This window comes from Bemisia tabaci, chromosome 7, assembly GCF_918797505.1.
Source record: "Bemisia tabaci chromosome 7, PGI_BMITA_v3".
Lineage (NCBI taxonomy): Eukaryota > Metazoa > Arthropoda > Insecta > Hemiptera > Aleyrodidae > Bemisia > Bemisia tabaci.
In genome coordinates this window covers 14010450-14036128 of record NC_092799.1, presented here as the reverse complement: position 1 = coordinate 14036128, position 25679 = coordinate 14010450, and the positions used below count along the sequence as shown (strand labels likewise).

Below are 25679 nucleotides of genomic sequence, written 5' to 3'. Positions count from 1 at the left end.
TATCGGTATTTTTCCGTTTGAACCCATGGTAAAGAATCGATTATTAGGATGTTCGTTGCAAACAACCCCCTATCCATACTACCGTGCTAAGGAAGAACGCCGTATGAACATTCGAGATTTGCCAAATTTCCCTTGATAAAATGTATTAATGACAGCATTCATGCACATTTTTCTTTGACATTTTCAGATATTTTACATTAAATTGCGTATACAATTTTCTGAAAATTTTGAGAAAAAGTATTATCAATTTTTCAAGTAAATTCGGTTTTTATCGAAGGAAACTTGGCAACGTCTGAATACTCTTACGGCGTTCTCCCTTAGCACGGCAGCATAGGTTTAAACGGCAGATAAATCGATGTATCGCAAAGCACGCCAGGCCACGGCCTCGTGTCTGAACAAGAACGACGGTTGTAGAACGTATTTGGTACGGCACATGCGTGATTTTGACATTAGAGGCTTTCGTGATATTAACTTGAGCACGTGCTTGTTAGGCGCTGGTTATTACCGTTCGAAAATTGGCAGTGGTGAGTCATGACGGGGAGGATGAGGTCGGCCTCGAATACTCACACCTGAGAGTGAGAGCGCGTAGCCAACCCTTCGCCGCAGGGGGGGGGGGGGGGCACAGGGTCCTTGGGTGAGGGGAGGAAGGGGGTAGCGCCAACTTTAAGTGCTTACGCGCAGAATTTGATTAAGATTCCCGTCTCGCCTCGCTAACCTCTCCCCCCCCCCCCCCGTTTACACCCGATATCAGCTCGCCGAGGTATTTCGCTCCTTTAATTTATGCAAACTGCCACTCATAGGGAGACCGCTGCTGCCGTCGTGGAAATTAATAACCGATTGATACATTTCTTCATAATTTATCATTGAGATGTCAAAAATTGATGCTGGAATGAAAAATCATTCATAAATAATTAAAAGAATAGAATTCATATAACAGAGATAGCTAGTTAGAATAGAATAGTTTATTGGCTTGGTTTTAAACCTAACTCTCGTGCCCTTTTATTGCGATCTTCTTACGTAAGGGCGTGTCTCTATTCCCGCGTGAGCATTGGACAGCTTGGGGTTATAGGGCTTACGTAGAAATCGAAATACGCCCACGTTAGAGGGGCAATGGTTTTTGAGGAGAACATCATTATGCCAACGACACAATACACAAAAAAACAATACACAATACACACACAACAAATACACATAGACAATACACTGAAAATAATGAATGCACTCACGCTTCATAAAGTATGGGTCGGAGCCACACACAGACTGTATAGAACTTTATGCCGACCTAAGAATAGAGATACAGTCCATTTGAGTATGAGCAAATATCACATACAAAGAGTATGGACTCTGAGTCCATACCGTATGGATCCAGCGTCCATACTGTATAAACAGTAAGTTCATACGCCTGCATTTCCATACACAGATTGATTACAATACATCTCGGCTCTAGTCGTGAAAGCTAGACCGTGTGTAAGAGCAGTTCATACCTTAGATTTTCCAAGCAGTATGGACTCTTCACCACATAACCATTGTTTTCAGTGTAGGATGATTATAACACCTGGGACCTGGTAGATGTAACTATTGATACTCTGAGGGTGTCCGTGTTGCGTGCAAGATATTGAAGGCGCCTCGTATGTACTTGCCCTTAGAGCAAGCTGACTGCCCGCGGCGATCAAAAACGCGAAGATATTGCTCTGATAAGAAGTGAGAGCTATAAAAGCAGTAGGCAATAAGGCAAGAATCCGCCTTTGAAACCTTTTTTATCATGTCGTTATATGCGCGCAAACAGCTCAAATCAATATGTAAAAATGCTGAGAACCACTACACAAAAAAGTAAAGCAGATGCATAAAGAAGTAAAGTGGATGTTTGATCATGAACAAAACAAGAACCTCTTACACTTCCATATTATTTCCAGACTTTTTCGATGCACCTATCATGATTTTTGTGCAATTTTAGTAAGTCTATTCGCTGGTTTATATCTCTTGCATACAACAGACCATTTACGTCACTGTGCAAGCATTGAAACGTGATGAACTCGTACCAAAGATAATAATTTAATTAATTTTTTCTGCGATTATCTTGTCTGATCGGATCTTTTTTTTTGTTCACAGATAGAATTGGTTGACATGCACTATGGAACGGGAGAAGATCCTTTGAACGATCCTTTTCAGTTCGAAGAACACATGTTAGAGATCGAGAAATGCAAGACTGTTTCTCGAGGGTGCTTTTTTTTGGTAAGTTATTCTTGAATTCAACGTCATTACTGATTTTATTGAAACCTCAAGAGGACGTATTAACCGATTACGGAATAAGCTTATTCCGTAATGTAATTTTTAATTCTTGCACATTTTGAAAAGCAGAGACTCCTCTTAGTTCACAGGAATCTTCCTTCATTTTTACCGACGAAATTGGCCCTCCTACCCTTGTCCGAAGTTGCATATCATCACCAAAATGAGAGAATTTCCAACTGTTTATCAAAAACATTGTATAAAGAAAAAATTTTTAGATAAATTCTGCTCAATGAGTAAATTAAATAGCTGCAGTGAATTATTTTGCTACTAGAGCATTCCAAGAGCTTCAGGAACTGTTGATTTAATGAACCGCACCTGATGTTAATCAGCAGTCGTGCGATGATGGAATAACATACAGAATGTTATTTCAAAAGCATCGATAAGATGTTGAGCTAACCAGATTTGCACATTTTGTTTCAACATACTTAAAATGTTCAATTAGCAGTCACGACCAGTAAAAGAACAGAGAACAGAGAAACGTCAAACAAATTTAACATTCAATGTGATGTTAAAATGACAGACCTATTTTTTCCGTGAAGGCTCTCCATTGACTTTCGTCTTTCACTCGCTGCGATTAATCCGTGTGTATCTAGACCTTCAGAGAAAAGAGCGTTCAGCTCCAACCGAGTGTATTGAAAATCCTTTGCTAGGGTCCTTTCAATTCTTCATACAAAACTGAATAGAATAACTTTTAATTTTCTACAAAACCCGGGTGCATCAAATTTTTAGATAACAGTTTTTGCGTGCATGATATGGCATTGAATATCTTACACGCAATATCCTGAACAAAAATTCGTCGTCCTGAATCAGCGAGAATTTCAGCTCCCCAGCGATGAACTTGAAAGAGTCGTCTCTCTCCTCTCTCGGATATTGAAATGCGCGCGGTTGGAACCGAGGAAAACTTCATATATGAATATAAACTCAAGGAGTTGAAATTCGGATGCAAAAGAAATGAAAGCACCCCAGAGGCACGGGTGACTGAAATTAGCTTTCCTTATGCCTCGGTTGAGAAGCGAGGAAATAAGAAACGAAAGAAAGCACAGCTATGAAACTGTCAGTTTGCTAGAGAAAGAGTTTTTCACTGTGACCCCAGGCTCCATGTGTAACGAATTTCAGACCAAAAATACGGAGATGGAAATGCAGATGTCGTTACATGTACGTAACGACAGAACAATTTAAAACCGCCGTCTCGATTTGTGACACTGCAAATTTCCCAAGATATGGTTTTCTTACAAAATGTAACCAATCATTACTGGTGGGTGAAATTTTACTGATTTCTCAGGTTTCTCTCGGCAAATACTTTCTAAAATTGAATACATCGGTTTTGTCAGGTTGATGTTTAAACACTTACAAAGCATGGAATGAAAATCTTGGATGTCATAAGCGAGATAAGGTACAAATATTAAAGAACATTGTACTCAACTTGCGATTTGCATTGGCATGTGCCAATATTAGATAATATCTTAAGAAGAGAATTACTGTGGTTGTATTTTACTAAGGTACGAGTGCATAGGTAAAGAATGCCACTGTAGGTGCTACTGTCAAGGTGAAAGGACCTTCAGGGAACCTTTCAAAACTTTGATCTTTGCTCAAAGCATTTTGCTCAATGAACCTGTCAAAAGTCCAAGGATATTTTAAGGCATACTTGCATAGAACACAATTCTACACTTGATGTAAGCCCAGGTTTTGTCGAGAGGACTCACAATAACCCAATCCAGAGTTCGAAATTTTTTTTCAAACATTTTTAATTAATTTATTGATTTTTGTTTTTTGTTTTTTTAAAGAGTTTAGTAGGAAATGAATGGAAAGATTGTCCACCTCCGGTAACATTGCACGAGTCGCATTTTATACAAATAAGAAACACCGCTCAAAACTTAAATTTATGCACAGACGCTTTAGATCATCATTACGACTTCAGTTCGGAGCTGAAACAGTACAAATTGAACTCATCAATGTAAGTACACGCTTGGACTTGTCAATATCAGTAGTCTATTTTCTAACCATCACTGCAGGCAAAAGCCGGATGAAATTTCCAAGAATTAGGTGAACTTTAACCGATAAAGACCTGCTAAGTACTTTCGTCTAAAAAGTTATTTTTTTCAGCACAGAGGAACAACCGATTTGTGGTCAAATAGATTTTTATTTTTCGATACTCAACACTTTCTAATACTCTCAATAGCATTTGAAGCCATGGTAAGGATGCATCAACATCAATGATGTCATGAGCGTACACTGGAAAAGAATGTCGCTTGTATCTAGAGTCCAGACTCTTAAAAACATTGACAGTAAAAAATACTCTTGATTCAATCGGACTTTTTGCTTGAATCAAAAGGAAATCCGCCTAATACAAGAGGCTCGGCTCTTCGATTCAAGGAAAAATCGAGAATCGAATCAAGAGTATTTTTCTTGTCAATGTGATTAAGAGTCTGGACTCTAGTTCCAAGCGACTTTTTATCCAATGTGTAAAATGGATAATCTTTATAGATGGCAAACAGCACTCGCAAACGTCAACAGCGTTTTTCTAAGAGCTATTGACCTATCCAAGAGACACTTTATCTTTGTTTCTGTACCAAAAATAGGGAATTAACTCTTTTAAGCTCTGGTCCAGGTATCTCATTTTATATTTTCCCACCTCCAAGGGCTTTTGCCTGATTCCTTGACACATGATACCCTTAACTGGACTGAAATCTACTGCGAGATAGAGGTAAAAGCAGCGCTCTGGAAAATCAATTTTTATTGCAAGCGCATGATGTCACAATGCGTCGCTTGGCTGACACAAAGGCGTAACTACACTTAAAGATGAGCCAAGGAAACCATTGAGTTAAACGGACTACGGGGCTCATAGCTAAGTGTATTTACGTTATTTTGTCAGAGAGCGACGAATGAATCGGGAGCCTCTTAAATCTCAATTCGGCGGGAGCAGAAACTATAAAAGTCTGCGAGCAAAAGTTGACGACTTTGTTTCAAAACTCGGTTCTGCTCGTAAAAATATGCACACTGTAAAAGCCATAACAGTTTGATGCTCTTGCGACAGCTTGCCTGCTTGTTGCACTAAGAGCGCAGGGATAAAATGATTTACGGTTCTTGTACACGGTGAGCAACTTGCAAAGAGCTTCGAATTAGTCGTAAAAAGCCATTATGCCCCTCGGAGAGCTCCATCTTTCTTTTATCGGATCTACTGTGACTGTTTATGGCATCCAGAAGAGGGAGGCACCTTTAGGACGGATACTTGTGGGTAATATCAATTTCCGATGTTTGATAAGGATTCTTATAAAAGGCGGTTTTATAAAAGAGTTTTTCTCCTACCGCAGAGAAAAATATTCTTTTCAATCGGATAACGAAGTTTATTGAAACAATAAATGTCAACAACACACAAAATCTTCGAATCTAAGACATCTATTCGAATCTCGGAATGCCTGAACTAGTTTAATTCTTGTTGTAAGTATAGGTACGTGGAATAATTTCAAAGGTATAAAAATGATAAAAGTCAGTCTATTTGTATGCGATTATTCTGTGAATTGCAGTGAAACGTTAAAATCACGCAATAAATCGTTAGAATATCAATCTTTCTCTTTGCTCTCCTGTATTTTCTCAGTTTGCTCGCCGCAAATTGAAAATGAGTCTGTTTTGGGGGAATTTTGACCACGTATTTGATAAATATGATGTTTAATTAAATTAAATGGATAGGAATTTTTAAGCATGCAAACCTTATGCACATAGTGATTATTTATTTCAGTTCCACTTAGTTACTTTTATTACAAATACGTCTAATGCATAACATCAGAATGCTTTTTTATTATGAAGCGTGTCAGTATAATTGACCAAAAATGTTTTTTCTTTTCAGAGAATCACATCAACTGAGAGAAATCAATAGAATACTTAGAAATGCTGCGATAGAATTAGAAAAAATTAAGTCGAATATCAATCCACAGCTCACACGATCAGCTGTAGAGCATCACTTTTATGAAGCCTTAGGTAAGACCTTTCTACACTCATGAAACTAATACTTTATTTTCCAGCTTTCGAGAACTTTCAGTTTCAGAAGCCTTACAAATTATTATATTAATCGCAAATTTTCCGGTCATATTTGGACGGCCCACGATCCTTTGTACGTTAAACAGCTCTTTATAGTCGTAAACTCGAGAAAAGATATTCCTCAATGCTCATGTCATTTGTCTTTGACAATGATTGCTAATAAGAGTTATGTGAAAAACCAAAAATCTAAGAACTAATATGCATGCAAAAGCATGATAGCAGAATGAAATAGACAAAGTATATTTTGTCATGATTAATTAATTTGGGCATTTTTATGATCTTATTATAATATATAAAAAATTGTTCAGAAATCATGCTAATTGCAGTTTCTATACAGTCTCGCTGATCTTTTCTGTTTTTTTTCTAGGTTTAGATAAGGAACACATGTTATCGATAATCAGAGAATTTGACGGTAGACCACCTGATAAACCTTCCTACGAAAAAGATCGTCTAGATAAGTTTAAAACTTTCATTTCAAGTGCCATTCCTCAAGAAAATCAAATGACAATCAAGTAAGTATCAATAAATTCCTAAAAATTTATCAGTATATCGTGAAATGATATTTTATTGATTTGAATGTGCTACGAAATTTGCAGCTAATGGTCAATTAATGTGTTTATTTCATAGTAAACATATGGGATCTCACAAAAAAAACACGTTTATGTGTAATATATTTTTAATCTCTGCTTTGGAAAAAGTGTAAAAATACATTGATAACATTCCTCAAAATCTAAAAATGGATCAAACCTCTTTTGTAAGAATTTTTAATTATTTCTTTCTTTTCTCAGAGTACCTTGGATGAACGGGAACATTGACCCTGACTGTTCAGAACACGATACTTATTTGACTGAATTTCAAGAAAACGTAATGTTGAGATTGCAACATTTCATCAATCAAAGTATTGAGCTCAAACCAGAGCTGAACGCTCGCAATAAAGCAATTCAGGTAATTAAAGATGGGACTTTAACCAATGAAAATTGTGTAATTCAACATTTTCGAGATTCTCAAACAACTATAAGGTTTTGAAAATTTAAAGAAACGAGAGGAAAAAAGCTTTTTCACTTATTATTCCAAGTTTAATTTTTCGTGTAAATTCACACGAATTATATCAACCGTTTTTGTTCTGATTGAAACCATTAACATACCCAAATGCATTGATAATAAATTAAGCTATGCTCATCTCCATTGTGCCTTCCATTTACGCTCGAAAGAAATGTCTGTGCGCCTTCAAATCGTGTGCATGCCACATAGCCATCACTCAAGCACGAAAGTTGTATGAAGGCGCTATACATCATCGACTTTTGAGCATTATGTGTCCGGTGGTAAAGATACCAACTGATCGCGCCCGTTTCTGTTCTGTCACCCAAAGCAAGTGCTTCGTTCTTTTTCTCAAGTTATATAGATTTTTTTAAAACAAAATCACGCATTTGATAGATTTCTGATAACCATCCAGTTGCATTGTGCGTATGTGCGTGTTGTTGGTAATTAAATCGTCTCAAAAATATAAATGGTTATATAATTCCTGCTCGTTTTTTTACGATTTGTATTTTTTCGAAGGAAAATTTGAAAAATCTACGATGAGATCGAGACGTCCTTTCTACGGACGGCGGTATCCCCTTCCTCCGTGAGTCAAACTCACCCTCTTTTTTTCAGGAGGGAGAAAAGGATCGCAGGAATTTTTAATAATAGCACATTAATTTTCTCTAGCAAAGGTATAAGGAAGTTTAAATCGACAGTGAAATTAAGAAAACAGGTTTCTTGTTCGTGGTGTTTCAAAGTTTCTGCTATTATTACATGTAAAACACACTTTTGCCGTGTGGTATTACCCGGCTTTTTTCACGCAATTTACTTGTAACATTTAAGAAAGAGGGTTATAAGACATTTCGTCAACGATTTTTTGTCCGCGCACCGGTTTTTCCCAGCAGTTTAAGGCCACACGTTTTTACGGAAAGGGAAGTTTGGTCCACGTACCAATAGAGACTCAAAGTAAATTGGTCCACATGCAAATATAGACGACGATTGCTTACAACGTTTTTGGATAGAGATGCATAATGCCTTGAAAGAATAAGGGTTTGCTTGTTTTATATTGGGAGGGGGGGGGGGGGTCAAACAGAGAGAAATGTATGATTGAGATTTTTGGTAAAAATAAGGAAGCGTCAATTCCATGAGGGACAATTCACTAAAACTCTCTACAACTCTTTAGAGGTATAACAGGACTTAATTATCTTTCAAGAAATTCCCACCTTGTTATACCTGAACCGGATAAGTCTTTTGATTTACCTAAGCTAAAGGCTCTTAAATTGTTGTTGTGTACCCAACTCCACGTCGGCGCCGGCGTGCCGCTTCAAGCTGCTTTTTCGCCACGGAGGTGTTGCACAGTATCATACGAGATTCAAGGCATCTCAACGTATCATGATTGATGACATCAAAGGCACGAAGTTCCCTCCCAAATTGAATTGAGTGACGAAGACAAAAAGATAGCCGTAGCAGAAAACTTACTAAGTCCTAGTGTCCGTATTCAATACGTTAGATGATTTTTGAATTTCATTAAAGGAAAAAGTGACTTGATTCAAGCAGAAATATGCTCAAATTTACCGCCGATAAAGTTTCCTTATAAATCAACAAAGAAAATAATACTTGCGTTTAAAGAAGCAAAGATGCTTCTTTAAAAAGAAAAGTCACTTACATCAAATAGAAACCCGCTTTCATTCAGCGATTTTATTCTTCATTCAAATAAAAATCTTCTTGACGGCATACTCAAGGATGTTCCTGCCTAAATCGAATCACTTTTTTCTCTAATGAAATTCAAAAATTATGCTAAACGCAATTAAATACGGATGCTAGAACTTAGTGAGTTCTTGGACTACCGCTCTCTTTTTATGCCGTAGTATCTTGATTTATTTTGCAAGGAAAGCTCCGTACTCTTAAAGGATGCCTGCCATTCTTAATATGTTGGAGCTCCTTCAATTTCGTATGACCTGTGCAACACACCTCTGTTGTGAAACAGCTATTTGAGTCGCTGTAGCACGCTGCGGCGCAGCTGGCGGCCGCCGGCCAGCGCCTACAAACCTAACAGGGATACTTCACGCATTGCGCCATGCGTGAAGTAAGCCTGTTAGGTTTGTAGGCGCCAGTGCGCGTGTCGCGCCGGCAGCACGCTGCTTCGCTCTGTGCTGTGTTAGGCTCTAATGTTTAAACTCGCGGAGTCCAAAACGTTCGGGCTGAAAACCCAGCCTTCCTTAGTTGGATAAAACAGTAAAAAAACTGTAAACATCTAAAAACGTAGTACTTGGCTGTACCTTTCAAAGCGAAAACAATACTGATATCAATGTTGTGATACGTGGTTTCGCACTTTAGCCATCACCACGGTCCCTTTGCTATCATAATACAGCTATTATACGTATACAGCTGTGTCGTGAATCGCTAATCCCCTCTTTTGTCCCTTGGCAGGAGGTGCTCAAGGAATGCCTGATCCACCTCTCCTTCTGCAATAAACTAGTGCCCTTCTGCGAGAAGCTCAAGAACGAGGCGGCCCTGGCGACGATCCGCGAGATGCTCGCGTCGCCGGCCCCGAAGCACACCCCGATCATCGTGCAGGGCAACCATGGCTCCGGGAAGACCTCCCTGCTCATGAACGTCTACCTCAACTGCGAGGCTTGGTTCGGGAAGAAGGCCATGAAGATCCTCCGCTTCGCCGGGACCACCCCGCGCTCCTCCTACAACCTGGAACTCCTCCGCATCATCTGCGAGCAGATGAACCTGCTCCTTCAGCCGATGGGGCTATGCGTCCCGCTTGACGCCTCCTTCGACCCCCTCTACATCAACAACTGGTTCCAGACCCTGGTCCGCCGTTTCGAGGAGGAGGCCCCAAGCAGCACGCTTATCATCCTCATCGATGACCTGCACCGGCTCAACCCTTTGGACTCGGATATCGTGGCCGCCTTGTCCTGGTTACCTATCGTTCTTCCTAAGAATGTTCACCTTATCGCCACGTCTCTCTACGCGCCGGATGTGCTCAAGATGACGCCCGTTCAGAGGGAGCGCTTCAAGTCGGCCGAGTGCCTCATCGAGCTCCCATGTAATGAATGTAAGTAGACAACGAAACAAAAGCTCAATACAAGTGCTGCCATGCTGAGGAAAAACGTCGTATGCACCTTCAGGTGTTGCCAAATTTCCTTTCATAAAACGCGAATTTCCTGGTAACACTGGTAAAAAAAACCTCTTGGTTCAAGAGCGCAGTTTTTTGTCGCCGGATTTATGAGTCTGGACTCTTGTTTCAATGCAAAATCCGCTTGAAACAAGAGTTCAAGACTCTTAAATCCGGCGACAAGAAACTGCACTCTTAAGTCAATGCACCGCGGCATTGGTCCACGAGGTTTGTTTTACCAGTGAAATTTATGAATATTTTCCTCCCAATTTTTCAGATCATTTAGTTCAAAATTTTATTTAAAGATTCTGAAAATTTCAAGGGAAAATATTCTTAACTTACCTCAAAAATGATCTTTTTATCGACGGAAATTTGGCAACTCTCGATGTTTGTACGGCGTTCTTCCTTAGCGCGGCAGTGTAGAGAGTGAGCAGCCGGCTGATTATGGAAATTATACACTGAAAAAGAAATATTTGGAGAATTTACCATTCCTTTACGCTGTATTTTACACAGCGTGAATTCAAAGTCGATTCTGCCAGAGAACTGGTTATCTGTACCAGTATATAGTAACGTTTACCTTTATTTGGCTCTGAATTGAAGCTAAGTGAAATACTGGGAAGGGTGAAGGGATGGAAATTGGAGAACCTCACCTACTTTTTTCTTTTTTTAGCGGAGAGAAGGGGAGTGATCCAATTAGTTGAAATGGGTGGTTCTTATAAACTAAGGGAGAAGATGATGGACTTACTATAGGGTCTCTCACGAATTGCCGTTAGTTAGTCTATTGCCTACCTCCTTTATCCATTGCAACCACCCGCTTTCACCAATAGGATCCCTCCATACCTCTCGTATCTTCTTTGCCTATAGTTTTGTCTAACAATTTCAATAATTTGCCCGCTGGGCAAGTTGCTTTAGTCTACCGTGCTACGGAAGAGCGCCGTACGAGCCTCCAGACGTTGCCAAATTTCCCTGAATGAAAAACTAATTTATAAAGTAAACAGTGAACATTCGTCTTCAAATTTCTCAGATAATTTTTTTTGAAATTTTATCGAAAAAACCTGAAAACTTCAACGAAAAGTAGGCATGACTCTCCTCGACATACAAGTTTTACCCAGAAAAATTGGACAAAACTCCAATGTTCGTGCGGCGTTCTTCCTCAGCATGGCAGTACTTGTTGCTGCCTAACTTTGGATCAATAAGGTCCCGGGTTCGAGTCCTGACAGTGGCGAAAAATTTTCACGGAAATAACGGACGAATCTGCAGTATCACGTGTGCCGATCCTTTGATGTTCCAGAAGAATAACTTTTAGAGGTTACAAACTCTAGTTGTATTTAGAAGTTATAAACCTAAGTTGTATCAAACTCGCATTTATAAAATAACTCGATAGGATAGAGTTGGCCGTATTTTCTCAGTGGAGTAGATATAAAACCATTAAATCAACAGGGAAAAAAAGAAAAGAGAAAAAAGAAAAAAGTACAGAAGGCAGGATCGCCAAAATTAGGCAGATTTTCAAACCTACATTAGTCCTCGTCGGTTTATATTTCTTTTACTAATTTTTTGGGGATTTTTTTTTTTTTTTTTTTTTTTTTTTTTTTACTAATAACAATCCCTTCTTATTTTCTTGTTCCAGCTAATTTAGAGAGAGAAATAGAACTGAAACTAGAGGAGCTGGAGAAGAAGTACAGCAGAGTAGCGATGGCACGGCTCTGTTCGTTTTTAACTATTTCGGAGTTCGGCTTAACCGAGACGGAACTTCTGGAGCTCCTAATGCCAACAAGTGGTGGTAGTACAACGGCTTTGAAATTGGAGGACGGATTTTATAACTTTTTCACTTTTTATACTGTTATACGCTCCATGACCAAAGGTGAGCCGATTCTTTTGTTTTCAACATTTCTCATTACACGACTTGGACGCGAATGAGTCAGCTGCACTTGAGAAATACAACCGAGACCTTTTTTTAAGAGGAAAATCGCACCATAATAATAATCACGTTGATTACGTCAGAAATGTCTCAACTCTACTCCTCAATACAAAATTAGCGTATTACGTTCTTTTTTTAATTTACCGCGCTTGAGAGAAATTTTTCTTGATCGCTGGAAAATCACACATGGTTAAATAGTGATGTAAAAAATCCTAGCAAGTATTTATTTTCTTGTGATGCACAGTCAAATACTTTGAACCCGCTGACATTATGTAAAAGGAAATTAAGTAACGAGTGTTTATATTGCCTGTTTATTTAGATTAAGATTTTTTGCGTCTTTTTTTGGTGGATCCAGCAAATTGGCAACATTGTTCCTTCTCCATTTAAAGGTACGAAAATGTATCGATTCTCGGAGGGGTCAAGTACTCCGGCGAGGACCAATCATTCAACACAGGTTTAAGTTGAGGAAAACCAGTGTTGCCAAATTGTTAGATTTGCCAAGGGTCTCCCTCTCTAGGTAAACCTGATCACCGGCACCTGCCGCGGCAACTAGGAAAAACTGCTCTCGGACGCAGTAAATTTAAAAAAAAAAATGATATAACGACTGCCCAAAGTGAGCGTTAATGAGTGGATTATTGGTATTTCTGATGCGCTTAGCGTGAATTCCGTGCTATTTTACACATAAAATGTGAATCCAGTTGGTTATTTCTCTTTTGAGGAAGAGATCTACATTCTGTATTATAAAACTGTTTGAACGAATGCATATATCGAGACTTCAGCGAATTGACATGGACGATTGAATAACTCGCTCCTGCAGACATCATTTCATTATTCGCGGAAATATTCTCTCTCGTGTTTGAAGAAGTACATCATGCGCTTGCGAATTTCAATTTAATCCTCCCAGGTGCTTTTTTTTGCTTTCCACATCGATTTTTCCACACGCTCGACCCTATTTTTACAAGCTCCGCTAGATTTACTTTTCGGAAGCTGCGAAATTATCCATCAGCACTTTTTACGAAAAATCAGCATGTTTAACGAAAGCTCTGAAAAGCTCTTGGATATAAGTTCAGTCAATTAATGACCAGAAAACATAAACAAAAGAAGCATTGCATAAGGATTTTCAATTTTACGCGAAAAAATATTGATAATATAATCGATTTTCTTAATTAACACATACATTGAGCATGTTACATACATGTTTATTAACTACTACATGTTGTTTAATTTATTCATTACACGCTCACAATGACTTCCATTTCTACCTGCAGTTTCTTTGACGATGGAAAAATTCATGAGCGGTCGTATCCTATTTTGCTGGCAGCATAAACTAATTAGCAAGGTGGCACGGAAGCGATATCTAACCTCTCAAGATCTGCAGCGAGCTCTACACGGAGAAATAGCGAATCTATTTTTTAGTGAATTTAACAAACAGGAGTGCACATTACAAGTTAAAGAAGAGAGTAAGTAGCATTTTTTGACGACTCGTTCTCCTTCATCCCATATTTTTCTCTGCAAATGTTATTTTAAACCCTGCTGGTCTGGCCACAAAAAAGGTAGCTTTTCGTTAGTTCACGGCGGTATCATTTTTAGCAAAGATATCTTTTTCGAGTTAGGCCAGAGAATCAACTCTTGAGAATTGAAATCCCTTTGCAAACTGCGTATGGTTTCCCAAGAGTTGCATTTTTTTTTCTTTTGCCAAACTTGTGTTGTCGTCTGGAAATTTCGTGACTTGGACAAATAAACTTAGAATTTTAATAGCTTTTCCCAAGAACTACCTAAAACCTACCTAAAATGTCACGTTACCGAATAAATTCGTCATTTTTGGCGGTTGTTTTATCATGTTCATATATTCTCGTGTATTCTATTCATGTTCATGTATTCTCTAGCAAACTTAACATGTTTTGTGTACTTGTGGAGTAGGTCCCCTTTTTTTAGGAGATCTCGTATATTGAATTGTTTACCATCGTATACCTGTGGTATATGGTATATCTATATCTGTGTAAAGCCAAGAGCGTTTCCATAAAAGCCTAACATGCATTATTTGTGCTGAAGTAAAGTTAAGATATTTTTTTAATTTCATTACAAGCTCATAAAGACCATATCTTTTGTCTGTACAGCTGCAGCACCGGATGAAGGAAAACCGACCCCGTTTCAATCAGCTCTGCAGTATATCGATGTGGCTTATAGTTTAAGGCATGTTGAAGAATCTTGGATCCATCTTCTCAAAGCTGGTGAGCCTTAAGTATCTACGACGCAGTTTGAAATTTCCCAGATTTTAAATTTCGTAAATTTATTTGGTGAAATACTAAGACGATGAATTTAGCTTCATCAATTTTTTTATTTAAAATAAAATCCCCCCCTTAGAAACTATCATATGTATGAAAAGGCGGTTTTACCGCTCAGCAAAAAATGTGATAGAAAGAGGGCATAGCTTATTATCTTTTTATTTGTTTGTTCGTTTGTTTGTTTTTTTTTTTTTTTTTATTTTTTTTTTTTTTAGAATTTAGTGATTACAAGTAACATTGCGTTGATGGGGATTTAAAAAAGAAAACACAATGCAATCATTGTTGAGTAATTTCCCGCATTTCCATAGATTAAAATCAATTTTAAAAAAAAAATATATTTATATGAGAAATGCAAATGTCCACTCCTCCCTATGAAAGAATTTGTAAAAGTTCATCCTCGCAACAAAAGACCTTATTTTTCGTCTGTTTTTTTTTTCACAGGAGATACGAGGCGTCTGAAACAATTAACTTTTTGTAATTTCGACTTCCTCTTAGCTTCTGTTCGAACGATTTCAATCAGTTATTTACGATCAATCATAGAGCACGCCCGGTGTTACCTTCTGGACAGGGATTTAGAGCTAATTTATTACACAATTCGGAAATCAAGTGATGTTTTAACCAGAGACACTCTTCAGTTAGGAGCTCAAATCATCTGTTGGCTCCGGCCAGTTTCAGGTTAGTGTAGGCATTTCGATTAAATTGGTACCGTTTCATCAAACTTGTAGAATTTGACGTAGCAGCTATCAAAGTAAACAAATCTAGAAACTTCCGTTAAAGAGAGCGAAATAGAAAATTCATCCAGTTGTTTTACTATTTTATCAAACCTTTGGTAGCTTTAAAACGTTACTGATTTTTAAAATCGGATCCTTGGGATACAATAATCCAGATATTATCACTCTTTAGAGAAATTAATTGTTTCTTGAAATAGTAAGTGCTATTCAGCTTACATAATAGAGCTAAGAATGAATCGTCATTCTGGTCACTTAACTGAAATCAATCGCAGCATAATATAATTTACCTTCATGGAAAAGAGAAGAGAGGAAACAAATAAAAAACATTGACGGTTTGAACAAGACGAAGGTATGTTCGTTCTGAAGAATTGTCACGTATTGAAATTTCTTATTTTCACTGCACAAGCATCGTTATTTTCCCCTCACATATGAGGACTTATCTGTAACAATAGTGGATGTGAAAAATAGCCTTTTCGGAACACGCTTAAAAAACTGTTTTGTTCACACAAAAATTTAATATGTTTAGCTCTGGAATAATGTACAGATCTCGAAGATCACATCTCAAGTATTTCCTCATTTTCTCGATACCAAAACAGTTTTTTGAATGTGTTTCGAAAAGGTAATTTTTCACATCCGCTATTGTTACAGATAAGTCCTCATATACGTACCCATGCCTCGTATTTCAAATTGACTGCAAGTCGACTAAAAAAACATATTTTCATCCTAATTTTCGATTTATATTTTCAGACAGTAGTAAATTGATGAGCCAAATGATAACATCTGCGATGGCTTGGTGTGATGGATACACGGACCCTTTATTAGTTCCGCTCACAGGGTGGCTTCAACCTCCTTTACCTCTACAAATCAAACGTGAGTCGACATGAATATTAATAAGCTCTTCTGTCATTAGTCATTTAACTTCCGACTCAATGAAATCAATACTCTCAACAGTCATCGATGCCGCCTGCTCACAGTTATAAAGCCAAATGGCGCTCTTTAAAAATGACAGACATCAATTTTTGGCAACTTCTGAGGCACTAGTATCACAATATTCACGAAGAGCTCCTATAAATTTCTTTACAAATGGACGTATATATGCTAAAAGGAACTATGCGCAAGTGGAAATATGAGGTGTGCTCGTAGTGAGCTGGATAAGAAACAATGTAAAAGTGGATATAGTTCCCTTTGAGAAAATTTAAAAGCGGGATTTTCAATTAAATCAAGAGGAACTTAGCGCTAACTCGTGAGCCGTGGACATGTGACAAGAACGTTGTGGACAGGGCTCATGGGTTAAAGCCGAGCGAGATATGGAGATGTCTCGTTGCCGCTGACGTCACTGGCGCTTTAAAATCCCCATTCATTCTTATAGCCCTCAAATAACGACCACATCCCATCTTTCCACTTGCACGTGGTTCCATTTAGCATGAATACGTCCAAATCATGCTATGCACATCGCTGCTTTAAGCTTCAGTTTTGATAAAGTGAAGGACAAAAAATCCTCACATCCTATACCTGTCTGTAACTTTCCATGCTCAACAGATGCATTGATAGTATAAACAAAGATTTGAAGGCTCTCTGTCCTTTTGAATTCTTACAGTGCCGTCTGTCACTGCGCCACGTCTCACGTGAGTCAAGCGGCGACTGCCAGGAATGTCAAAACGCCTTAACTTCCGCGCTTATGCAACATGGACATCCGTGAAGAGAATAGTTGCATTCAGGCGTTTAAATGAAATGTGTTTGGTTTTCGTCACATGCGATACCAGCAGCATTGATTTCAACATTCATTTGAAAATGAATGTTAGGGTGAAATGGATGCGCGAACAAAGTTTAAATCCTCGCTTAAGTCATATTTTATCGTAACCCGTAGCTAATTTTCTATTGCAGATGTTACATGTAATGCCAAGGTGCTTTTAATCGAACCAACTCCGACTGCTCAACATATCGTCGTAGTTCCACAAAATGGGGATCCCCAGTTGTGGCACGTAATGTCAAATTCTCTAGTGCATACATTTAGAGGTAATTAATTTGTACTAATTTTACTCTTCATCCGGTCATCATTTCAACGTTAAATAGTTTTTTTGCTGATAACTTTCATCCCGTGGTGAGGCGTGAATGATCGATAAATCGATATCTTCCCATTTGTAGTTATGGTAAAGAATTGATTATCAAGGTTCGAAGTGTATCGAAGTGTTCGATCCCTGTTTATCGATCCTCTTTCATACGTTTAAAGAGCGGATTAATCGATATGTCGCAAATTAAGGCTCGTCACTGACATCTCTTTGAGTGCAGTGTGTAGGGTAAGCTAAATTTATCCACATCACGGAAAGACTAGTTAATACATGCGTGTGGACTTATTTCCGTGAAAAATTTTCTTACAACATCGATACTATTTTAATACACTTAGAACAGCTACGACAACTCTTAGTCTGACGAATTAAAAACGCTAAAGCTTTCTTTCGCTGACAGAGATATATGAGGGCGGGAATTTTTATCTCATTTTTTGGGGGTTTTATCTAATCTAATTCAATCTATCGTATTTTATGCATTTTATTATTTTGCCAATTTTTAAAAACCTACAGGCTGTGCAAAATATAAATTAAAGGGCGGCCAAATATATATCTGCCATTTACTCTGTTTGAATTCAATTGAATGCATCTTTCTGATTACTTTGCAATCTTGACTATTTGGCATAATCATTGGGATGAGGTTTTCCGATGTACAAGTAAAATCCTATTTTTTCCAAATGTTATTAATTTATACATTTATTTATTGTAGGACACACTGGACCTGTTCTGTGCATTTCGATAGTCAAATCATCTCAGTACCTTTTAACTGGCTCCGCCGACCTTTCAACGATCGTCTGGGATCTGAAGACATTCGAACTGAAATTCAAGATGGTGTAAGTTAAGATCACAATCGTATTTCATATTACCAACAATGCACCTTCAATGCCACAATTTAAGTCTATTTTCATTAATAAGCACTAATGGCCGATGTGCGAAACCACGTGCATCCATTTCAATGTTTCAAAATTCCCGCTCCTCAATTGGACTACATTTTTCAATAAGGAACTATAAATTCCGGCCCGGTTTAAAAACAACGTATGTGACATTAGTTTCCCTACGCACATAAGTGTTTTTTCAGATGAGCCGGAATTTACAGCTCCAAATTGCAAAATGCAGTTCAATTATGAATTTTTTTAAAAGCAACAAGTCAACTTTATAGCTTGAAAATTTTGCAGAATATTCTCATGACATTGAGAAAAATCGAGGCAGTTTTGAAGGAATCTAGTTGATTAGCGGTGTTAAGAAAACATAAAGAAAGTATGATAGGAACTCTGCAACGTCGCTCATGGAGATCCGTGGTTTTGCACCTTGGCCGTCGTTATGTAAATAAAGAAAGGAAAAATAGTTGGATTTTGTCTAATTTGTTCGATTTAAATTACATTAAATGACAATGGTCCATGCGAAGTGTACCTATAAAAAATCCCTCAAAATTACAAGTTCAAAAACGCTGCGCGAGTTTGAATGATCGCGCTGAACACAGTGCGGCCGGCGCGAAACGCATGTGGACCTGACACATATAGCGCCTGCAAGACTGCAGGGATACTTCACACATTGCGCGTACATCACGGTGAGGAGGCGCGCGCTGTTGACGCCTGCAAGACTGCGTGGATACTTCATGCACTGCGCGTACACCACACTCCTCTTTTCTCTACTTACTTCTTTGCCCGACACGTGCTCCTGCCAACATGAGAGTGTTTGATAGAGTGGATTCCTACTTAGTGGGATGAAATCACCCAGCTTATCATTATATTCTCATGGAAAACCTTACTGAACCATACCTTTCCTAACTTTCAAATATATCCAAACCGTCACATAAGTACATTTTAATGCCAAATTTGGCTGGCTAAGCTTCATTGAACATGGTAAAATGATTGAAAAATAATCGAGCTGCAAGCCGGAAATAAATTAAGCAAATAGTATTTCAAACTACGTAGAGATTAGAAATAATAAACCGAAACTTACAGGAAACAAAAAAACGTTTCGACCGCCAACAAATTGCGGTCTTCTTCAGTGCAACAAGTGGAAACATTTTACAAAAAGAAAATTAAAAAATATATTAAAAAAAACTACAAAACTAGTGGCAAACGAAGCAAAGCGAAAATACAAATCCATTGTAACTAAATCATGGAATAAAATCCAAACAAGGCAAAATTCATGAGGAAAGAAGAGTGATAGCAGTGATAAGAAGGAAGTAGGTAAATAATCAGGTTCAATATGTTTTCAATCATTTTACCGTCACATAAGTTCGGAAATTCTGTTATATAGTGCGGAATATATTCGTGTTTCAGAGAGCACATAGCCCCCGTGATATGTGTGACATCGGCAATGAACTCAACTGTGATGGCATCTGGAGGAGAGGATTCCCGAATTATCGTTAGCTCTTTGGTGACAAATGAAATCGTCATGAAAATCGACCACCATCGAGGACCTGTGACGGCTCTCCAGGCCACAAACTTCCTCGGGGATGTGCTCGTGTCAGGTACATGCTTTTCCATCCATTCTTACACGCAGGCTCGCCATATCCCATCTCGGGACCTGGTACCAATTTGAAGGTCCGGGCCCCAAGCACGAAGGGGGGGGGGGGTCCAAGGGGCATCCCCCGAGAAATTTCAGAATTTATACGACTATTCGGACGCATTTTGAAACTTCCATAAAGAATTTTTACATCAATTTCTTCGGAATAATTATGTTTTTTTTTCTACTTTCAGCACAAAATACTTGCGAATTGTTGCATTCAAAACATCTGGAAAATTTTTACTTTTTTTTTTGGGGGGGGGGGGCATATGATACTATTTTCAGTTCTAAGAGGGCCAGGCCCCCCTGGACTCCCCCTTCGTTTGTCTATGGCAAGGGAGTTGAGCCATGAGCCATTGAAGTGGAGGATGGAGACTTAGCATCTGACGACGGAAGAAAATGAAACGCAGTTACTAAAAATATCCCTCTGTACTGAAAATCTTGAAAATAGATAGAAATTTTCAAAGAAGTATACTTCTTTGAAAATTTAAGAAGAATTCTACAGTGCCCCAGCGTGTTTCTGAAAATTTATTCACCTTTTTCGAAATTTTTAAAGTAAATTTTTCACTTTTTCTTACGAAACAAGGGTTGCATGTGAATTCGTAGTGGTTTTTCACGGTTAACACGGGCCCCGGTACCAGGGACCCAGTATCCCCCCCCTTGTTGCGGGCCTGCCTTCATGCACGCTGGGCTTGTCGATTTCCTCTGAAATTTTTGCAGTGGTGAATGCACAGCTGAAGTGCGCTTCAGCTAGAATTGTATTTAAAAATGGGTGGTTTTTCTACGAGGATTAAAAATAAACGAGCGGTGCGGAATATAACAAAAGAATATGAACTATACAAAACGATAATCCGGGTATCGGAACTTGGCTGTTTTAAAAACGCCTTCAAATGCGGCGTGATACCTCACGCATTCCGGAGAGTTCAAATAGTTGTATCATTGCGCCGTAAGAATGTGACGGAAGATTTAAATGGAGATAGCCTCCATGCACGCTGGGCGTGTCGATTTCCTTTGACATTTTTGCAGTGGTGAAGGCATAGCTAACATGCGCTCCAGCTAGAATTGTATTTTGCTTGTAAATGGGTGGTTTTTCTACGAGGATTAAAAATAAACGAGCGGTGCGGAATATAACAAAAGAATATGAATTATACAAAACGATAAACCGGTTATCGGAACTTGGCTGTTTTGAAAACACCTTCAAATGCGGCGTGATACCTCACGCATTCCGGAGAGTTTAAATAGTTGTATCATTGCGCCGTAAGAATGTGACGGAAGATTTAAATGGAAATAGCCTTCATGTTACACGCCGAGAAAAAACATTTCATCAGCCTTGCATTTCCCACCATAAAATATTATTTTTACGAGAAGTTATGCAAATGTTTCAATTAATGCTTCAATTCTCGTCTAAACTTGCATATTGGTCTTTGCTTAAATCTCTAAAATTTTACCTCGAAGGTGGACAGCATCGTAATACCTAAATACCGTTATCGTTGAAGGGAAATGACAGTCTCTATATGCGATGATCTAACTGGCATATTGAAAACATTTAAATTGAAACATCAAAAACAGAAGAATCGGCTGACACGGTCAGAGCAAGATTGCCAATTTTCGGCAATCCAGGTGGTAAATAACTCTACCCTGGAGTACTAAGGAACAGCTCTGCGATGGAAATATAGCTCCCTTCTTAAAGTTGTTACGGACTTTTCTGTTAACGAGGTCATTTTATGACCTTCCTGAATTTTTGTTAGATGAATAAAATTGTGTGGCTTTGTCTTGCCGAATGTATTATCAAACTTACATCTCTGTCTGCTGAGTGTAATTCGTGATGTTCGGATTGCAGGATCTGCTGACGGCTGTGTGTGCCTTTGGGCGCTTGATAAGTTCTCTTTGCTCAATACAATCAATATACCAAGCGGAGTGAGTAAACTCAGCTTGTCTAGTGACTCTGTTTTTCTACTTGTTGCCTGCGAGGACAATCAACTATATTTACACACTCTAGCAACTGGTACGCTAATCCACGCACTCAGGGGTCACAGGCCGAAGGTATGACCAAACTATCATTCCTGTAATTATTTTCAATTTTTCGTATGAGACATAAGATCTGAACTGATGAACGATCCATTTCATTCAAAACCCCTGCTAATAAAAGCATATCATCTGCCTACATTGTTCCAAATGATTACTTCTCCTCTTTTATTGTAGACACTTTTATACGTCATATCGATGACCAAAGTGCAAAACCACGTATCTCTATTTCGTTGTTTCAAAATTTCCAATTCTCTTTTAATTTGTCGAAGAGAATACAAGCCAATTGCATTGCTTGAAATTTACACGCGTTTCTTTGGAATCGATTTCCAAAGAAGAAGTAAAGTTTGACAGGGGGTAATATGACTGGTATATGTAACTGGTACAAGTATAATCGGTGGTGGCATCGACATCGGGCCTGATTTCTTTACTCACACCCAACTCTCCTTAATCGAGTTTTCTCGGTCGTTTGGGGAAATTCCATACATACAAATTTTATGGCTGATACCTCGTTTAAAAACTGTATTTTTGTAAATGACAGCAATAATCAAACTTTCGATATGACAGGGAGTTTGCAATGCTGCAAACAGGGAAACGTGGTTCCGCACTTTGGTCATCGTTATTTGACTGTTTGACCTGATCCCATCTTCAATACGGGACATCATATCATTAGTTTCATCAGAGTACGGATCTTACCGGTATGATGAATTCAAATCCCTTCCTCCTCAAATAGACAAGCACAAATGAGGGTTTGAATTGGTTCAGTCATCGCGATATGATGGAATACTTAATTTTAAATAGATTAATTTTTGTGCTTCCCGAGGAACGATTTATTTATTTTACTGTAATTTAATCACTTTTTAGCGAACAGTTCTTTCGATTTCGTCATTTTTATATTAGATATTAGGAATGTCAGTATTGGTAACATATGTATTGGACAATACGATTTTTAATCATTATTGATAACGAATTTGTATCTGATTTTCTGAAATAGGTGCTTTCAATGTGTATAGCTGGAGACAATCGTAGGGCAGTGGTTGGAGGAATAGATGGAAGAGTTTACGTCTACGATATGCATACTGGCTGTTTGGCGAGGACAATCACGACCCCACACAACATGGAAGTTGTTCAGGTCAAAATTACAAACAGAGACGACTACCTCATTACTGCTGGTATAGTATTTTTATCAAAATTAGACAAAAATGCGCAGCACGAGACAAAATCACTTTGTAACCATGCGCTAAAATAGATGAGGGAGAAACAAGTGAATTGTATTTTGCAAAAAGGAACCAGGAGCTTTGCAATGTTGCTAAGAATGTGCAACTTCTTCTGTCATGGAAGAAAACCTGCTTATCCATTAACAGTTTCTATTTTACTCGCTAAAAACTTTAAACGTTAGGCAAAAATGACCATATGAATTTCACATTTTTTCATGATTTCAGTAGTTTTATTGCAAATGATGATTTTGCACAGTCTTAGCATCATTGCAAGGCCTCTGGTTCCTTTTTGCAAAATGCAATCCAAGTATCCTCTACCAAAGAAGAAAAAAATAACGGAATCACTCATTGTTAATAAAAAAAACTTCAAAAGAATAGATGGCCTGTCGGCAAAATTCTATAGTGGCCACTTTTTATGTTTTATAAAAGTAATACTTCTTTCCAGCTTCGTTCTTTGCATTGCAGGTGGAAATAGATTAACTTACTGGAGCTTCCGCCGAGAGGATGGCGTTGGTTTGGAAGAATATTTTGTTTTAGGAAAGCATTCCTCTCAAGTGAAGAAACCGCATACTGGTCCTATCACCTGCTTAGAAGTTTCGAGGGATGGCTTAACGGCTGTCACAGGTAAAGAAATATCATGCGTAATAACTTTGAAACAAATGTCTATATGCGACACAATAATTTTTTATTCTCCACTTGAAAGGGTGCATGAAAAAAATTTCTCCAGAGAGTGATGTTCCTCAAGTTAATCAAATTTTTGCCATCTGATTTTGTCGACAATGCTTCCCAAATACTCGGATTGGCCTTTCAATTTGGCCAAGTCCCTCGATGACACAACTCCAGCATTTATTTTTACGGAGCATGTGGTGCAGTCACACTGGGAAAAAAACACATTGGATCTAGAGTCTAGACTCTTAAAACATCGACAAGAAAAAATACTCTTGATTCAATCGGATTTTTGCTTAAATCCTGAACCAAGCCTCTTAATTTGAGCGGATTTCCTTTTGATTTAAGCTTAAATCTGAGTGAATCAAGAGTATTTTTTGTTGTCAATGTTTTCAAGAGTCTGGACTCTGGATCCAATGTGTTTTATTTTCCAGTGCATTTTCTCACACTGACTCCATCGATTTTGAAGACTGCTAAAGACTGATTTAAATCGTGTTTTATTAATTATTGGTGTGCTAGTGGCAGAATAAAAACCTACCAATAACTTAGCAATACTTCAAATATGAATAAGCTTAGTTACATCCTTACTGCATTGATACGCATATTGATGTACAAATTGAGATTAATGCTAAATGCACCTCTTGAGATAAATTCAAAATCGGCAACTTCTGGAATTTAACAGTGCTAAATGTGTTCAGATTATATTATTAGAGTATTTTTTATTCAGAACTAATCTTTCAATACAGGTGCAACAGATAATATGGTGAACATGTGGCAGCTAAATTCCCACGAGCTGCATTCTACAATGGAGGGTCACACGGCTACTATAACCAGCGTTGCCATTTCGCCAAACGGCCTTTTCGCAATCTCCGGATCAGAGGACAAGACCGCCCGGGCCTGGGGCTTAACTTTAGGACTTGTTGTCTCCGTGTTTACTGTAAGTAGGGCCGTCTTCTCACGGGCAAAATGAAGTCTATAAAAAGATACATCAATGCTATTATTGACAATCGGTAGTTTAATGAAGTACCCCAATCCGAAATGTTGTAGCGAGCATAGGGATTATCCAAGTTTCTCAAGAAAATTCCCTGACAATTTTCCGATGACTCTTCATTTGAGTGATTCCCATCCCCAGAGTTAGCATGCCATTTTAAGATGATACCACTATTTGACGACGTGAGAGGTCGTCTTGCATAAACTAATAATTGAAGGCGGACTGACGTGGTGTTAATGTAATCTTTTCCCCATTTGTAAAGATCTATTTTTGTATGTATTTCGAGTAGCATGCATGCAATTTTACAAGGATACCAGAGGGTTAATCATTTAGTTAATTTTGGTCTTTTCTTTTGTAAAACCTACTAATTCCAAAAAATGTTAACCAATTTAAATTCAAACCCCCACTCACCGCTTCTTCAGTATGTATATTTTAGCGCTTTCTGGCGCTTGTATTCTTGTTGATACGTTGATGTGTGTACCTTAATGTGTTTGTTTGACTTTCAGGGACATCAATCGATAGTGACGGCCGTAGGAGTTTTATCAGATAGTCGGAGGGTGGTCTCTGGTGACAAACAAGGGGTGATCGCTGTATGGATAGCGGACAATGGGAACTTGTTGCACACTATTCTGGGGCCGACGCAATACATGGCCATAACCAACAATATGAAGTACGCCGTGTCAGGGGACGGAGGCAACAGGTACGTGCCGGTAGACCTACTTCATCTGGGCCAAAACCTGAGTTAAACCGATTATTTTCCAAAATATGTTTCCAAAAAAACAGGTTTCCGAGAAA

At 38.4% G+C, this 25679-nt stretch overlaps 1 protein-coding gene across 1 annotated transcript in view; it reads left to right on the top strand.

Annotated features, from left to right (window-relative positions):
• The first annotated feature begins 2113 nt into the window (after positions 1 to 2113).
• LOC109031926 (protein qui-1) overlaps positions 2114 to 25679 on the top strand; it is a 35041-nt gene continuing 11475 nt past the window's right edge. Inside the window, exons 1-19 of the mRNA XM_072302212.1 lie at positions 2114 to 2232; positions 4074 to 4243; positions 6134 to 6264; positions 6692 to 6836; positions 7113 to 7269; positions 9775 to 10411; positions 12099 to 12332; positions 13658 to 13849; positions 14507 to 14620; positions 15116 to 15349; positions 16153 to 16275; positions 17290 to 17421; positions 18181 to 18304; positions 19760 to 19950; positions 21826 to 22028; positions 23005 to 23182; positions 23693 to 23851; positions 24640 to 24830; positions 25391 to 25584. Coding sequence (XP_072158313.1) covers positions 2125 to 2232; positions 4074 to 4243; positions 6134 to 6264; positions 6692 to 6836; positions 7113 to 7269; positions 9775 to 10411; positions 12099 to 12332; positions 13658 to 13849; positions 14507 to 14620; positions 15116 to 15349; positions 16153 to 16275; positions 17290 to 17421; positions 18181 to 18304; positions 19760 to 19950; positions 21826 to 22028; positions 23005 to 23182; positions 23693 to 23851; positions 24640 to 24830; positions 25391 to 25584 — 3617 coding nt within the window. The 5' untranslated portion in view covers positions 2114 to 2124. The remainder of the gene's footprint in view (positions 2233 to 4073; positions 4244 to 6133; positions 6265 to 6691; positions 6837 to 7112; positions 7270 to 9774; positions 10412 to 12098; positions 12333 to 13657; positions 13850 to 14506; positions 14621 to 15115; positions 15350 to 16152; positions 16276 to 17289; positions 17422 to 18180; positions 18305 to 19759; positions 19951 to 21825; positions 22029 to 23004; positions 23183 to 23692; positions 23852 to 24639; positions 24831 to 25390; positions 25585 to 25679) is intronic.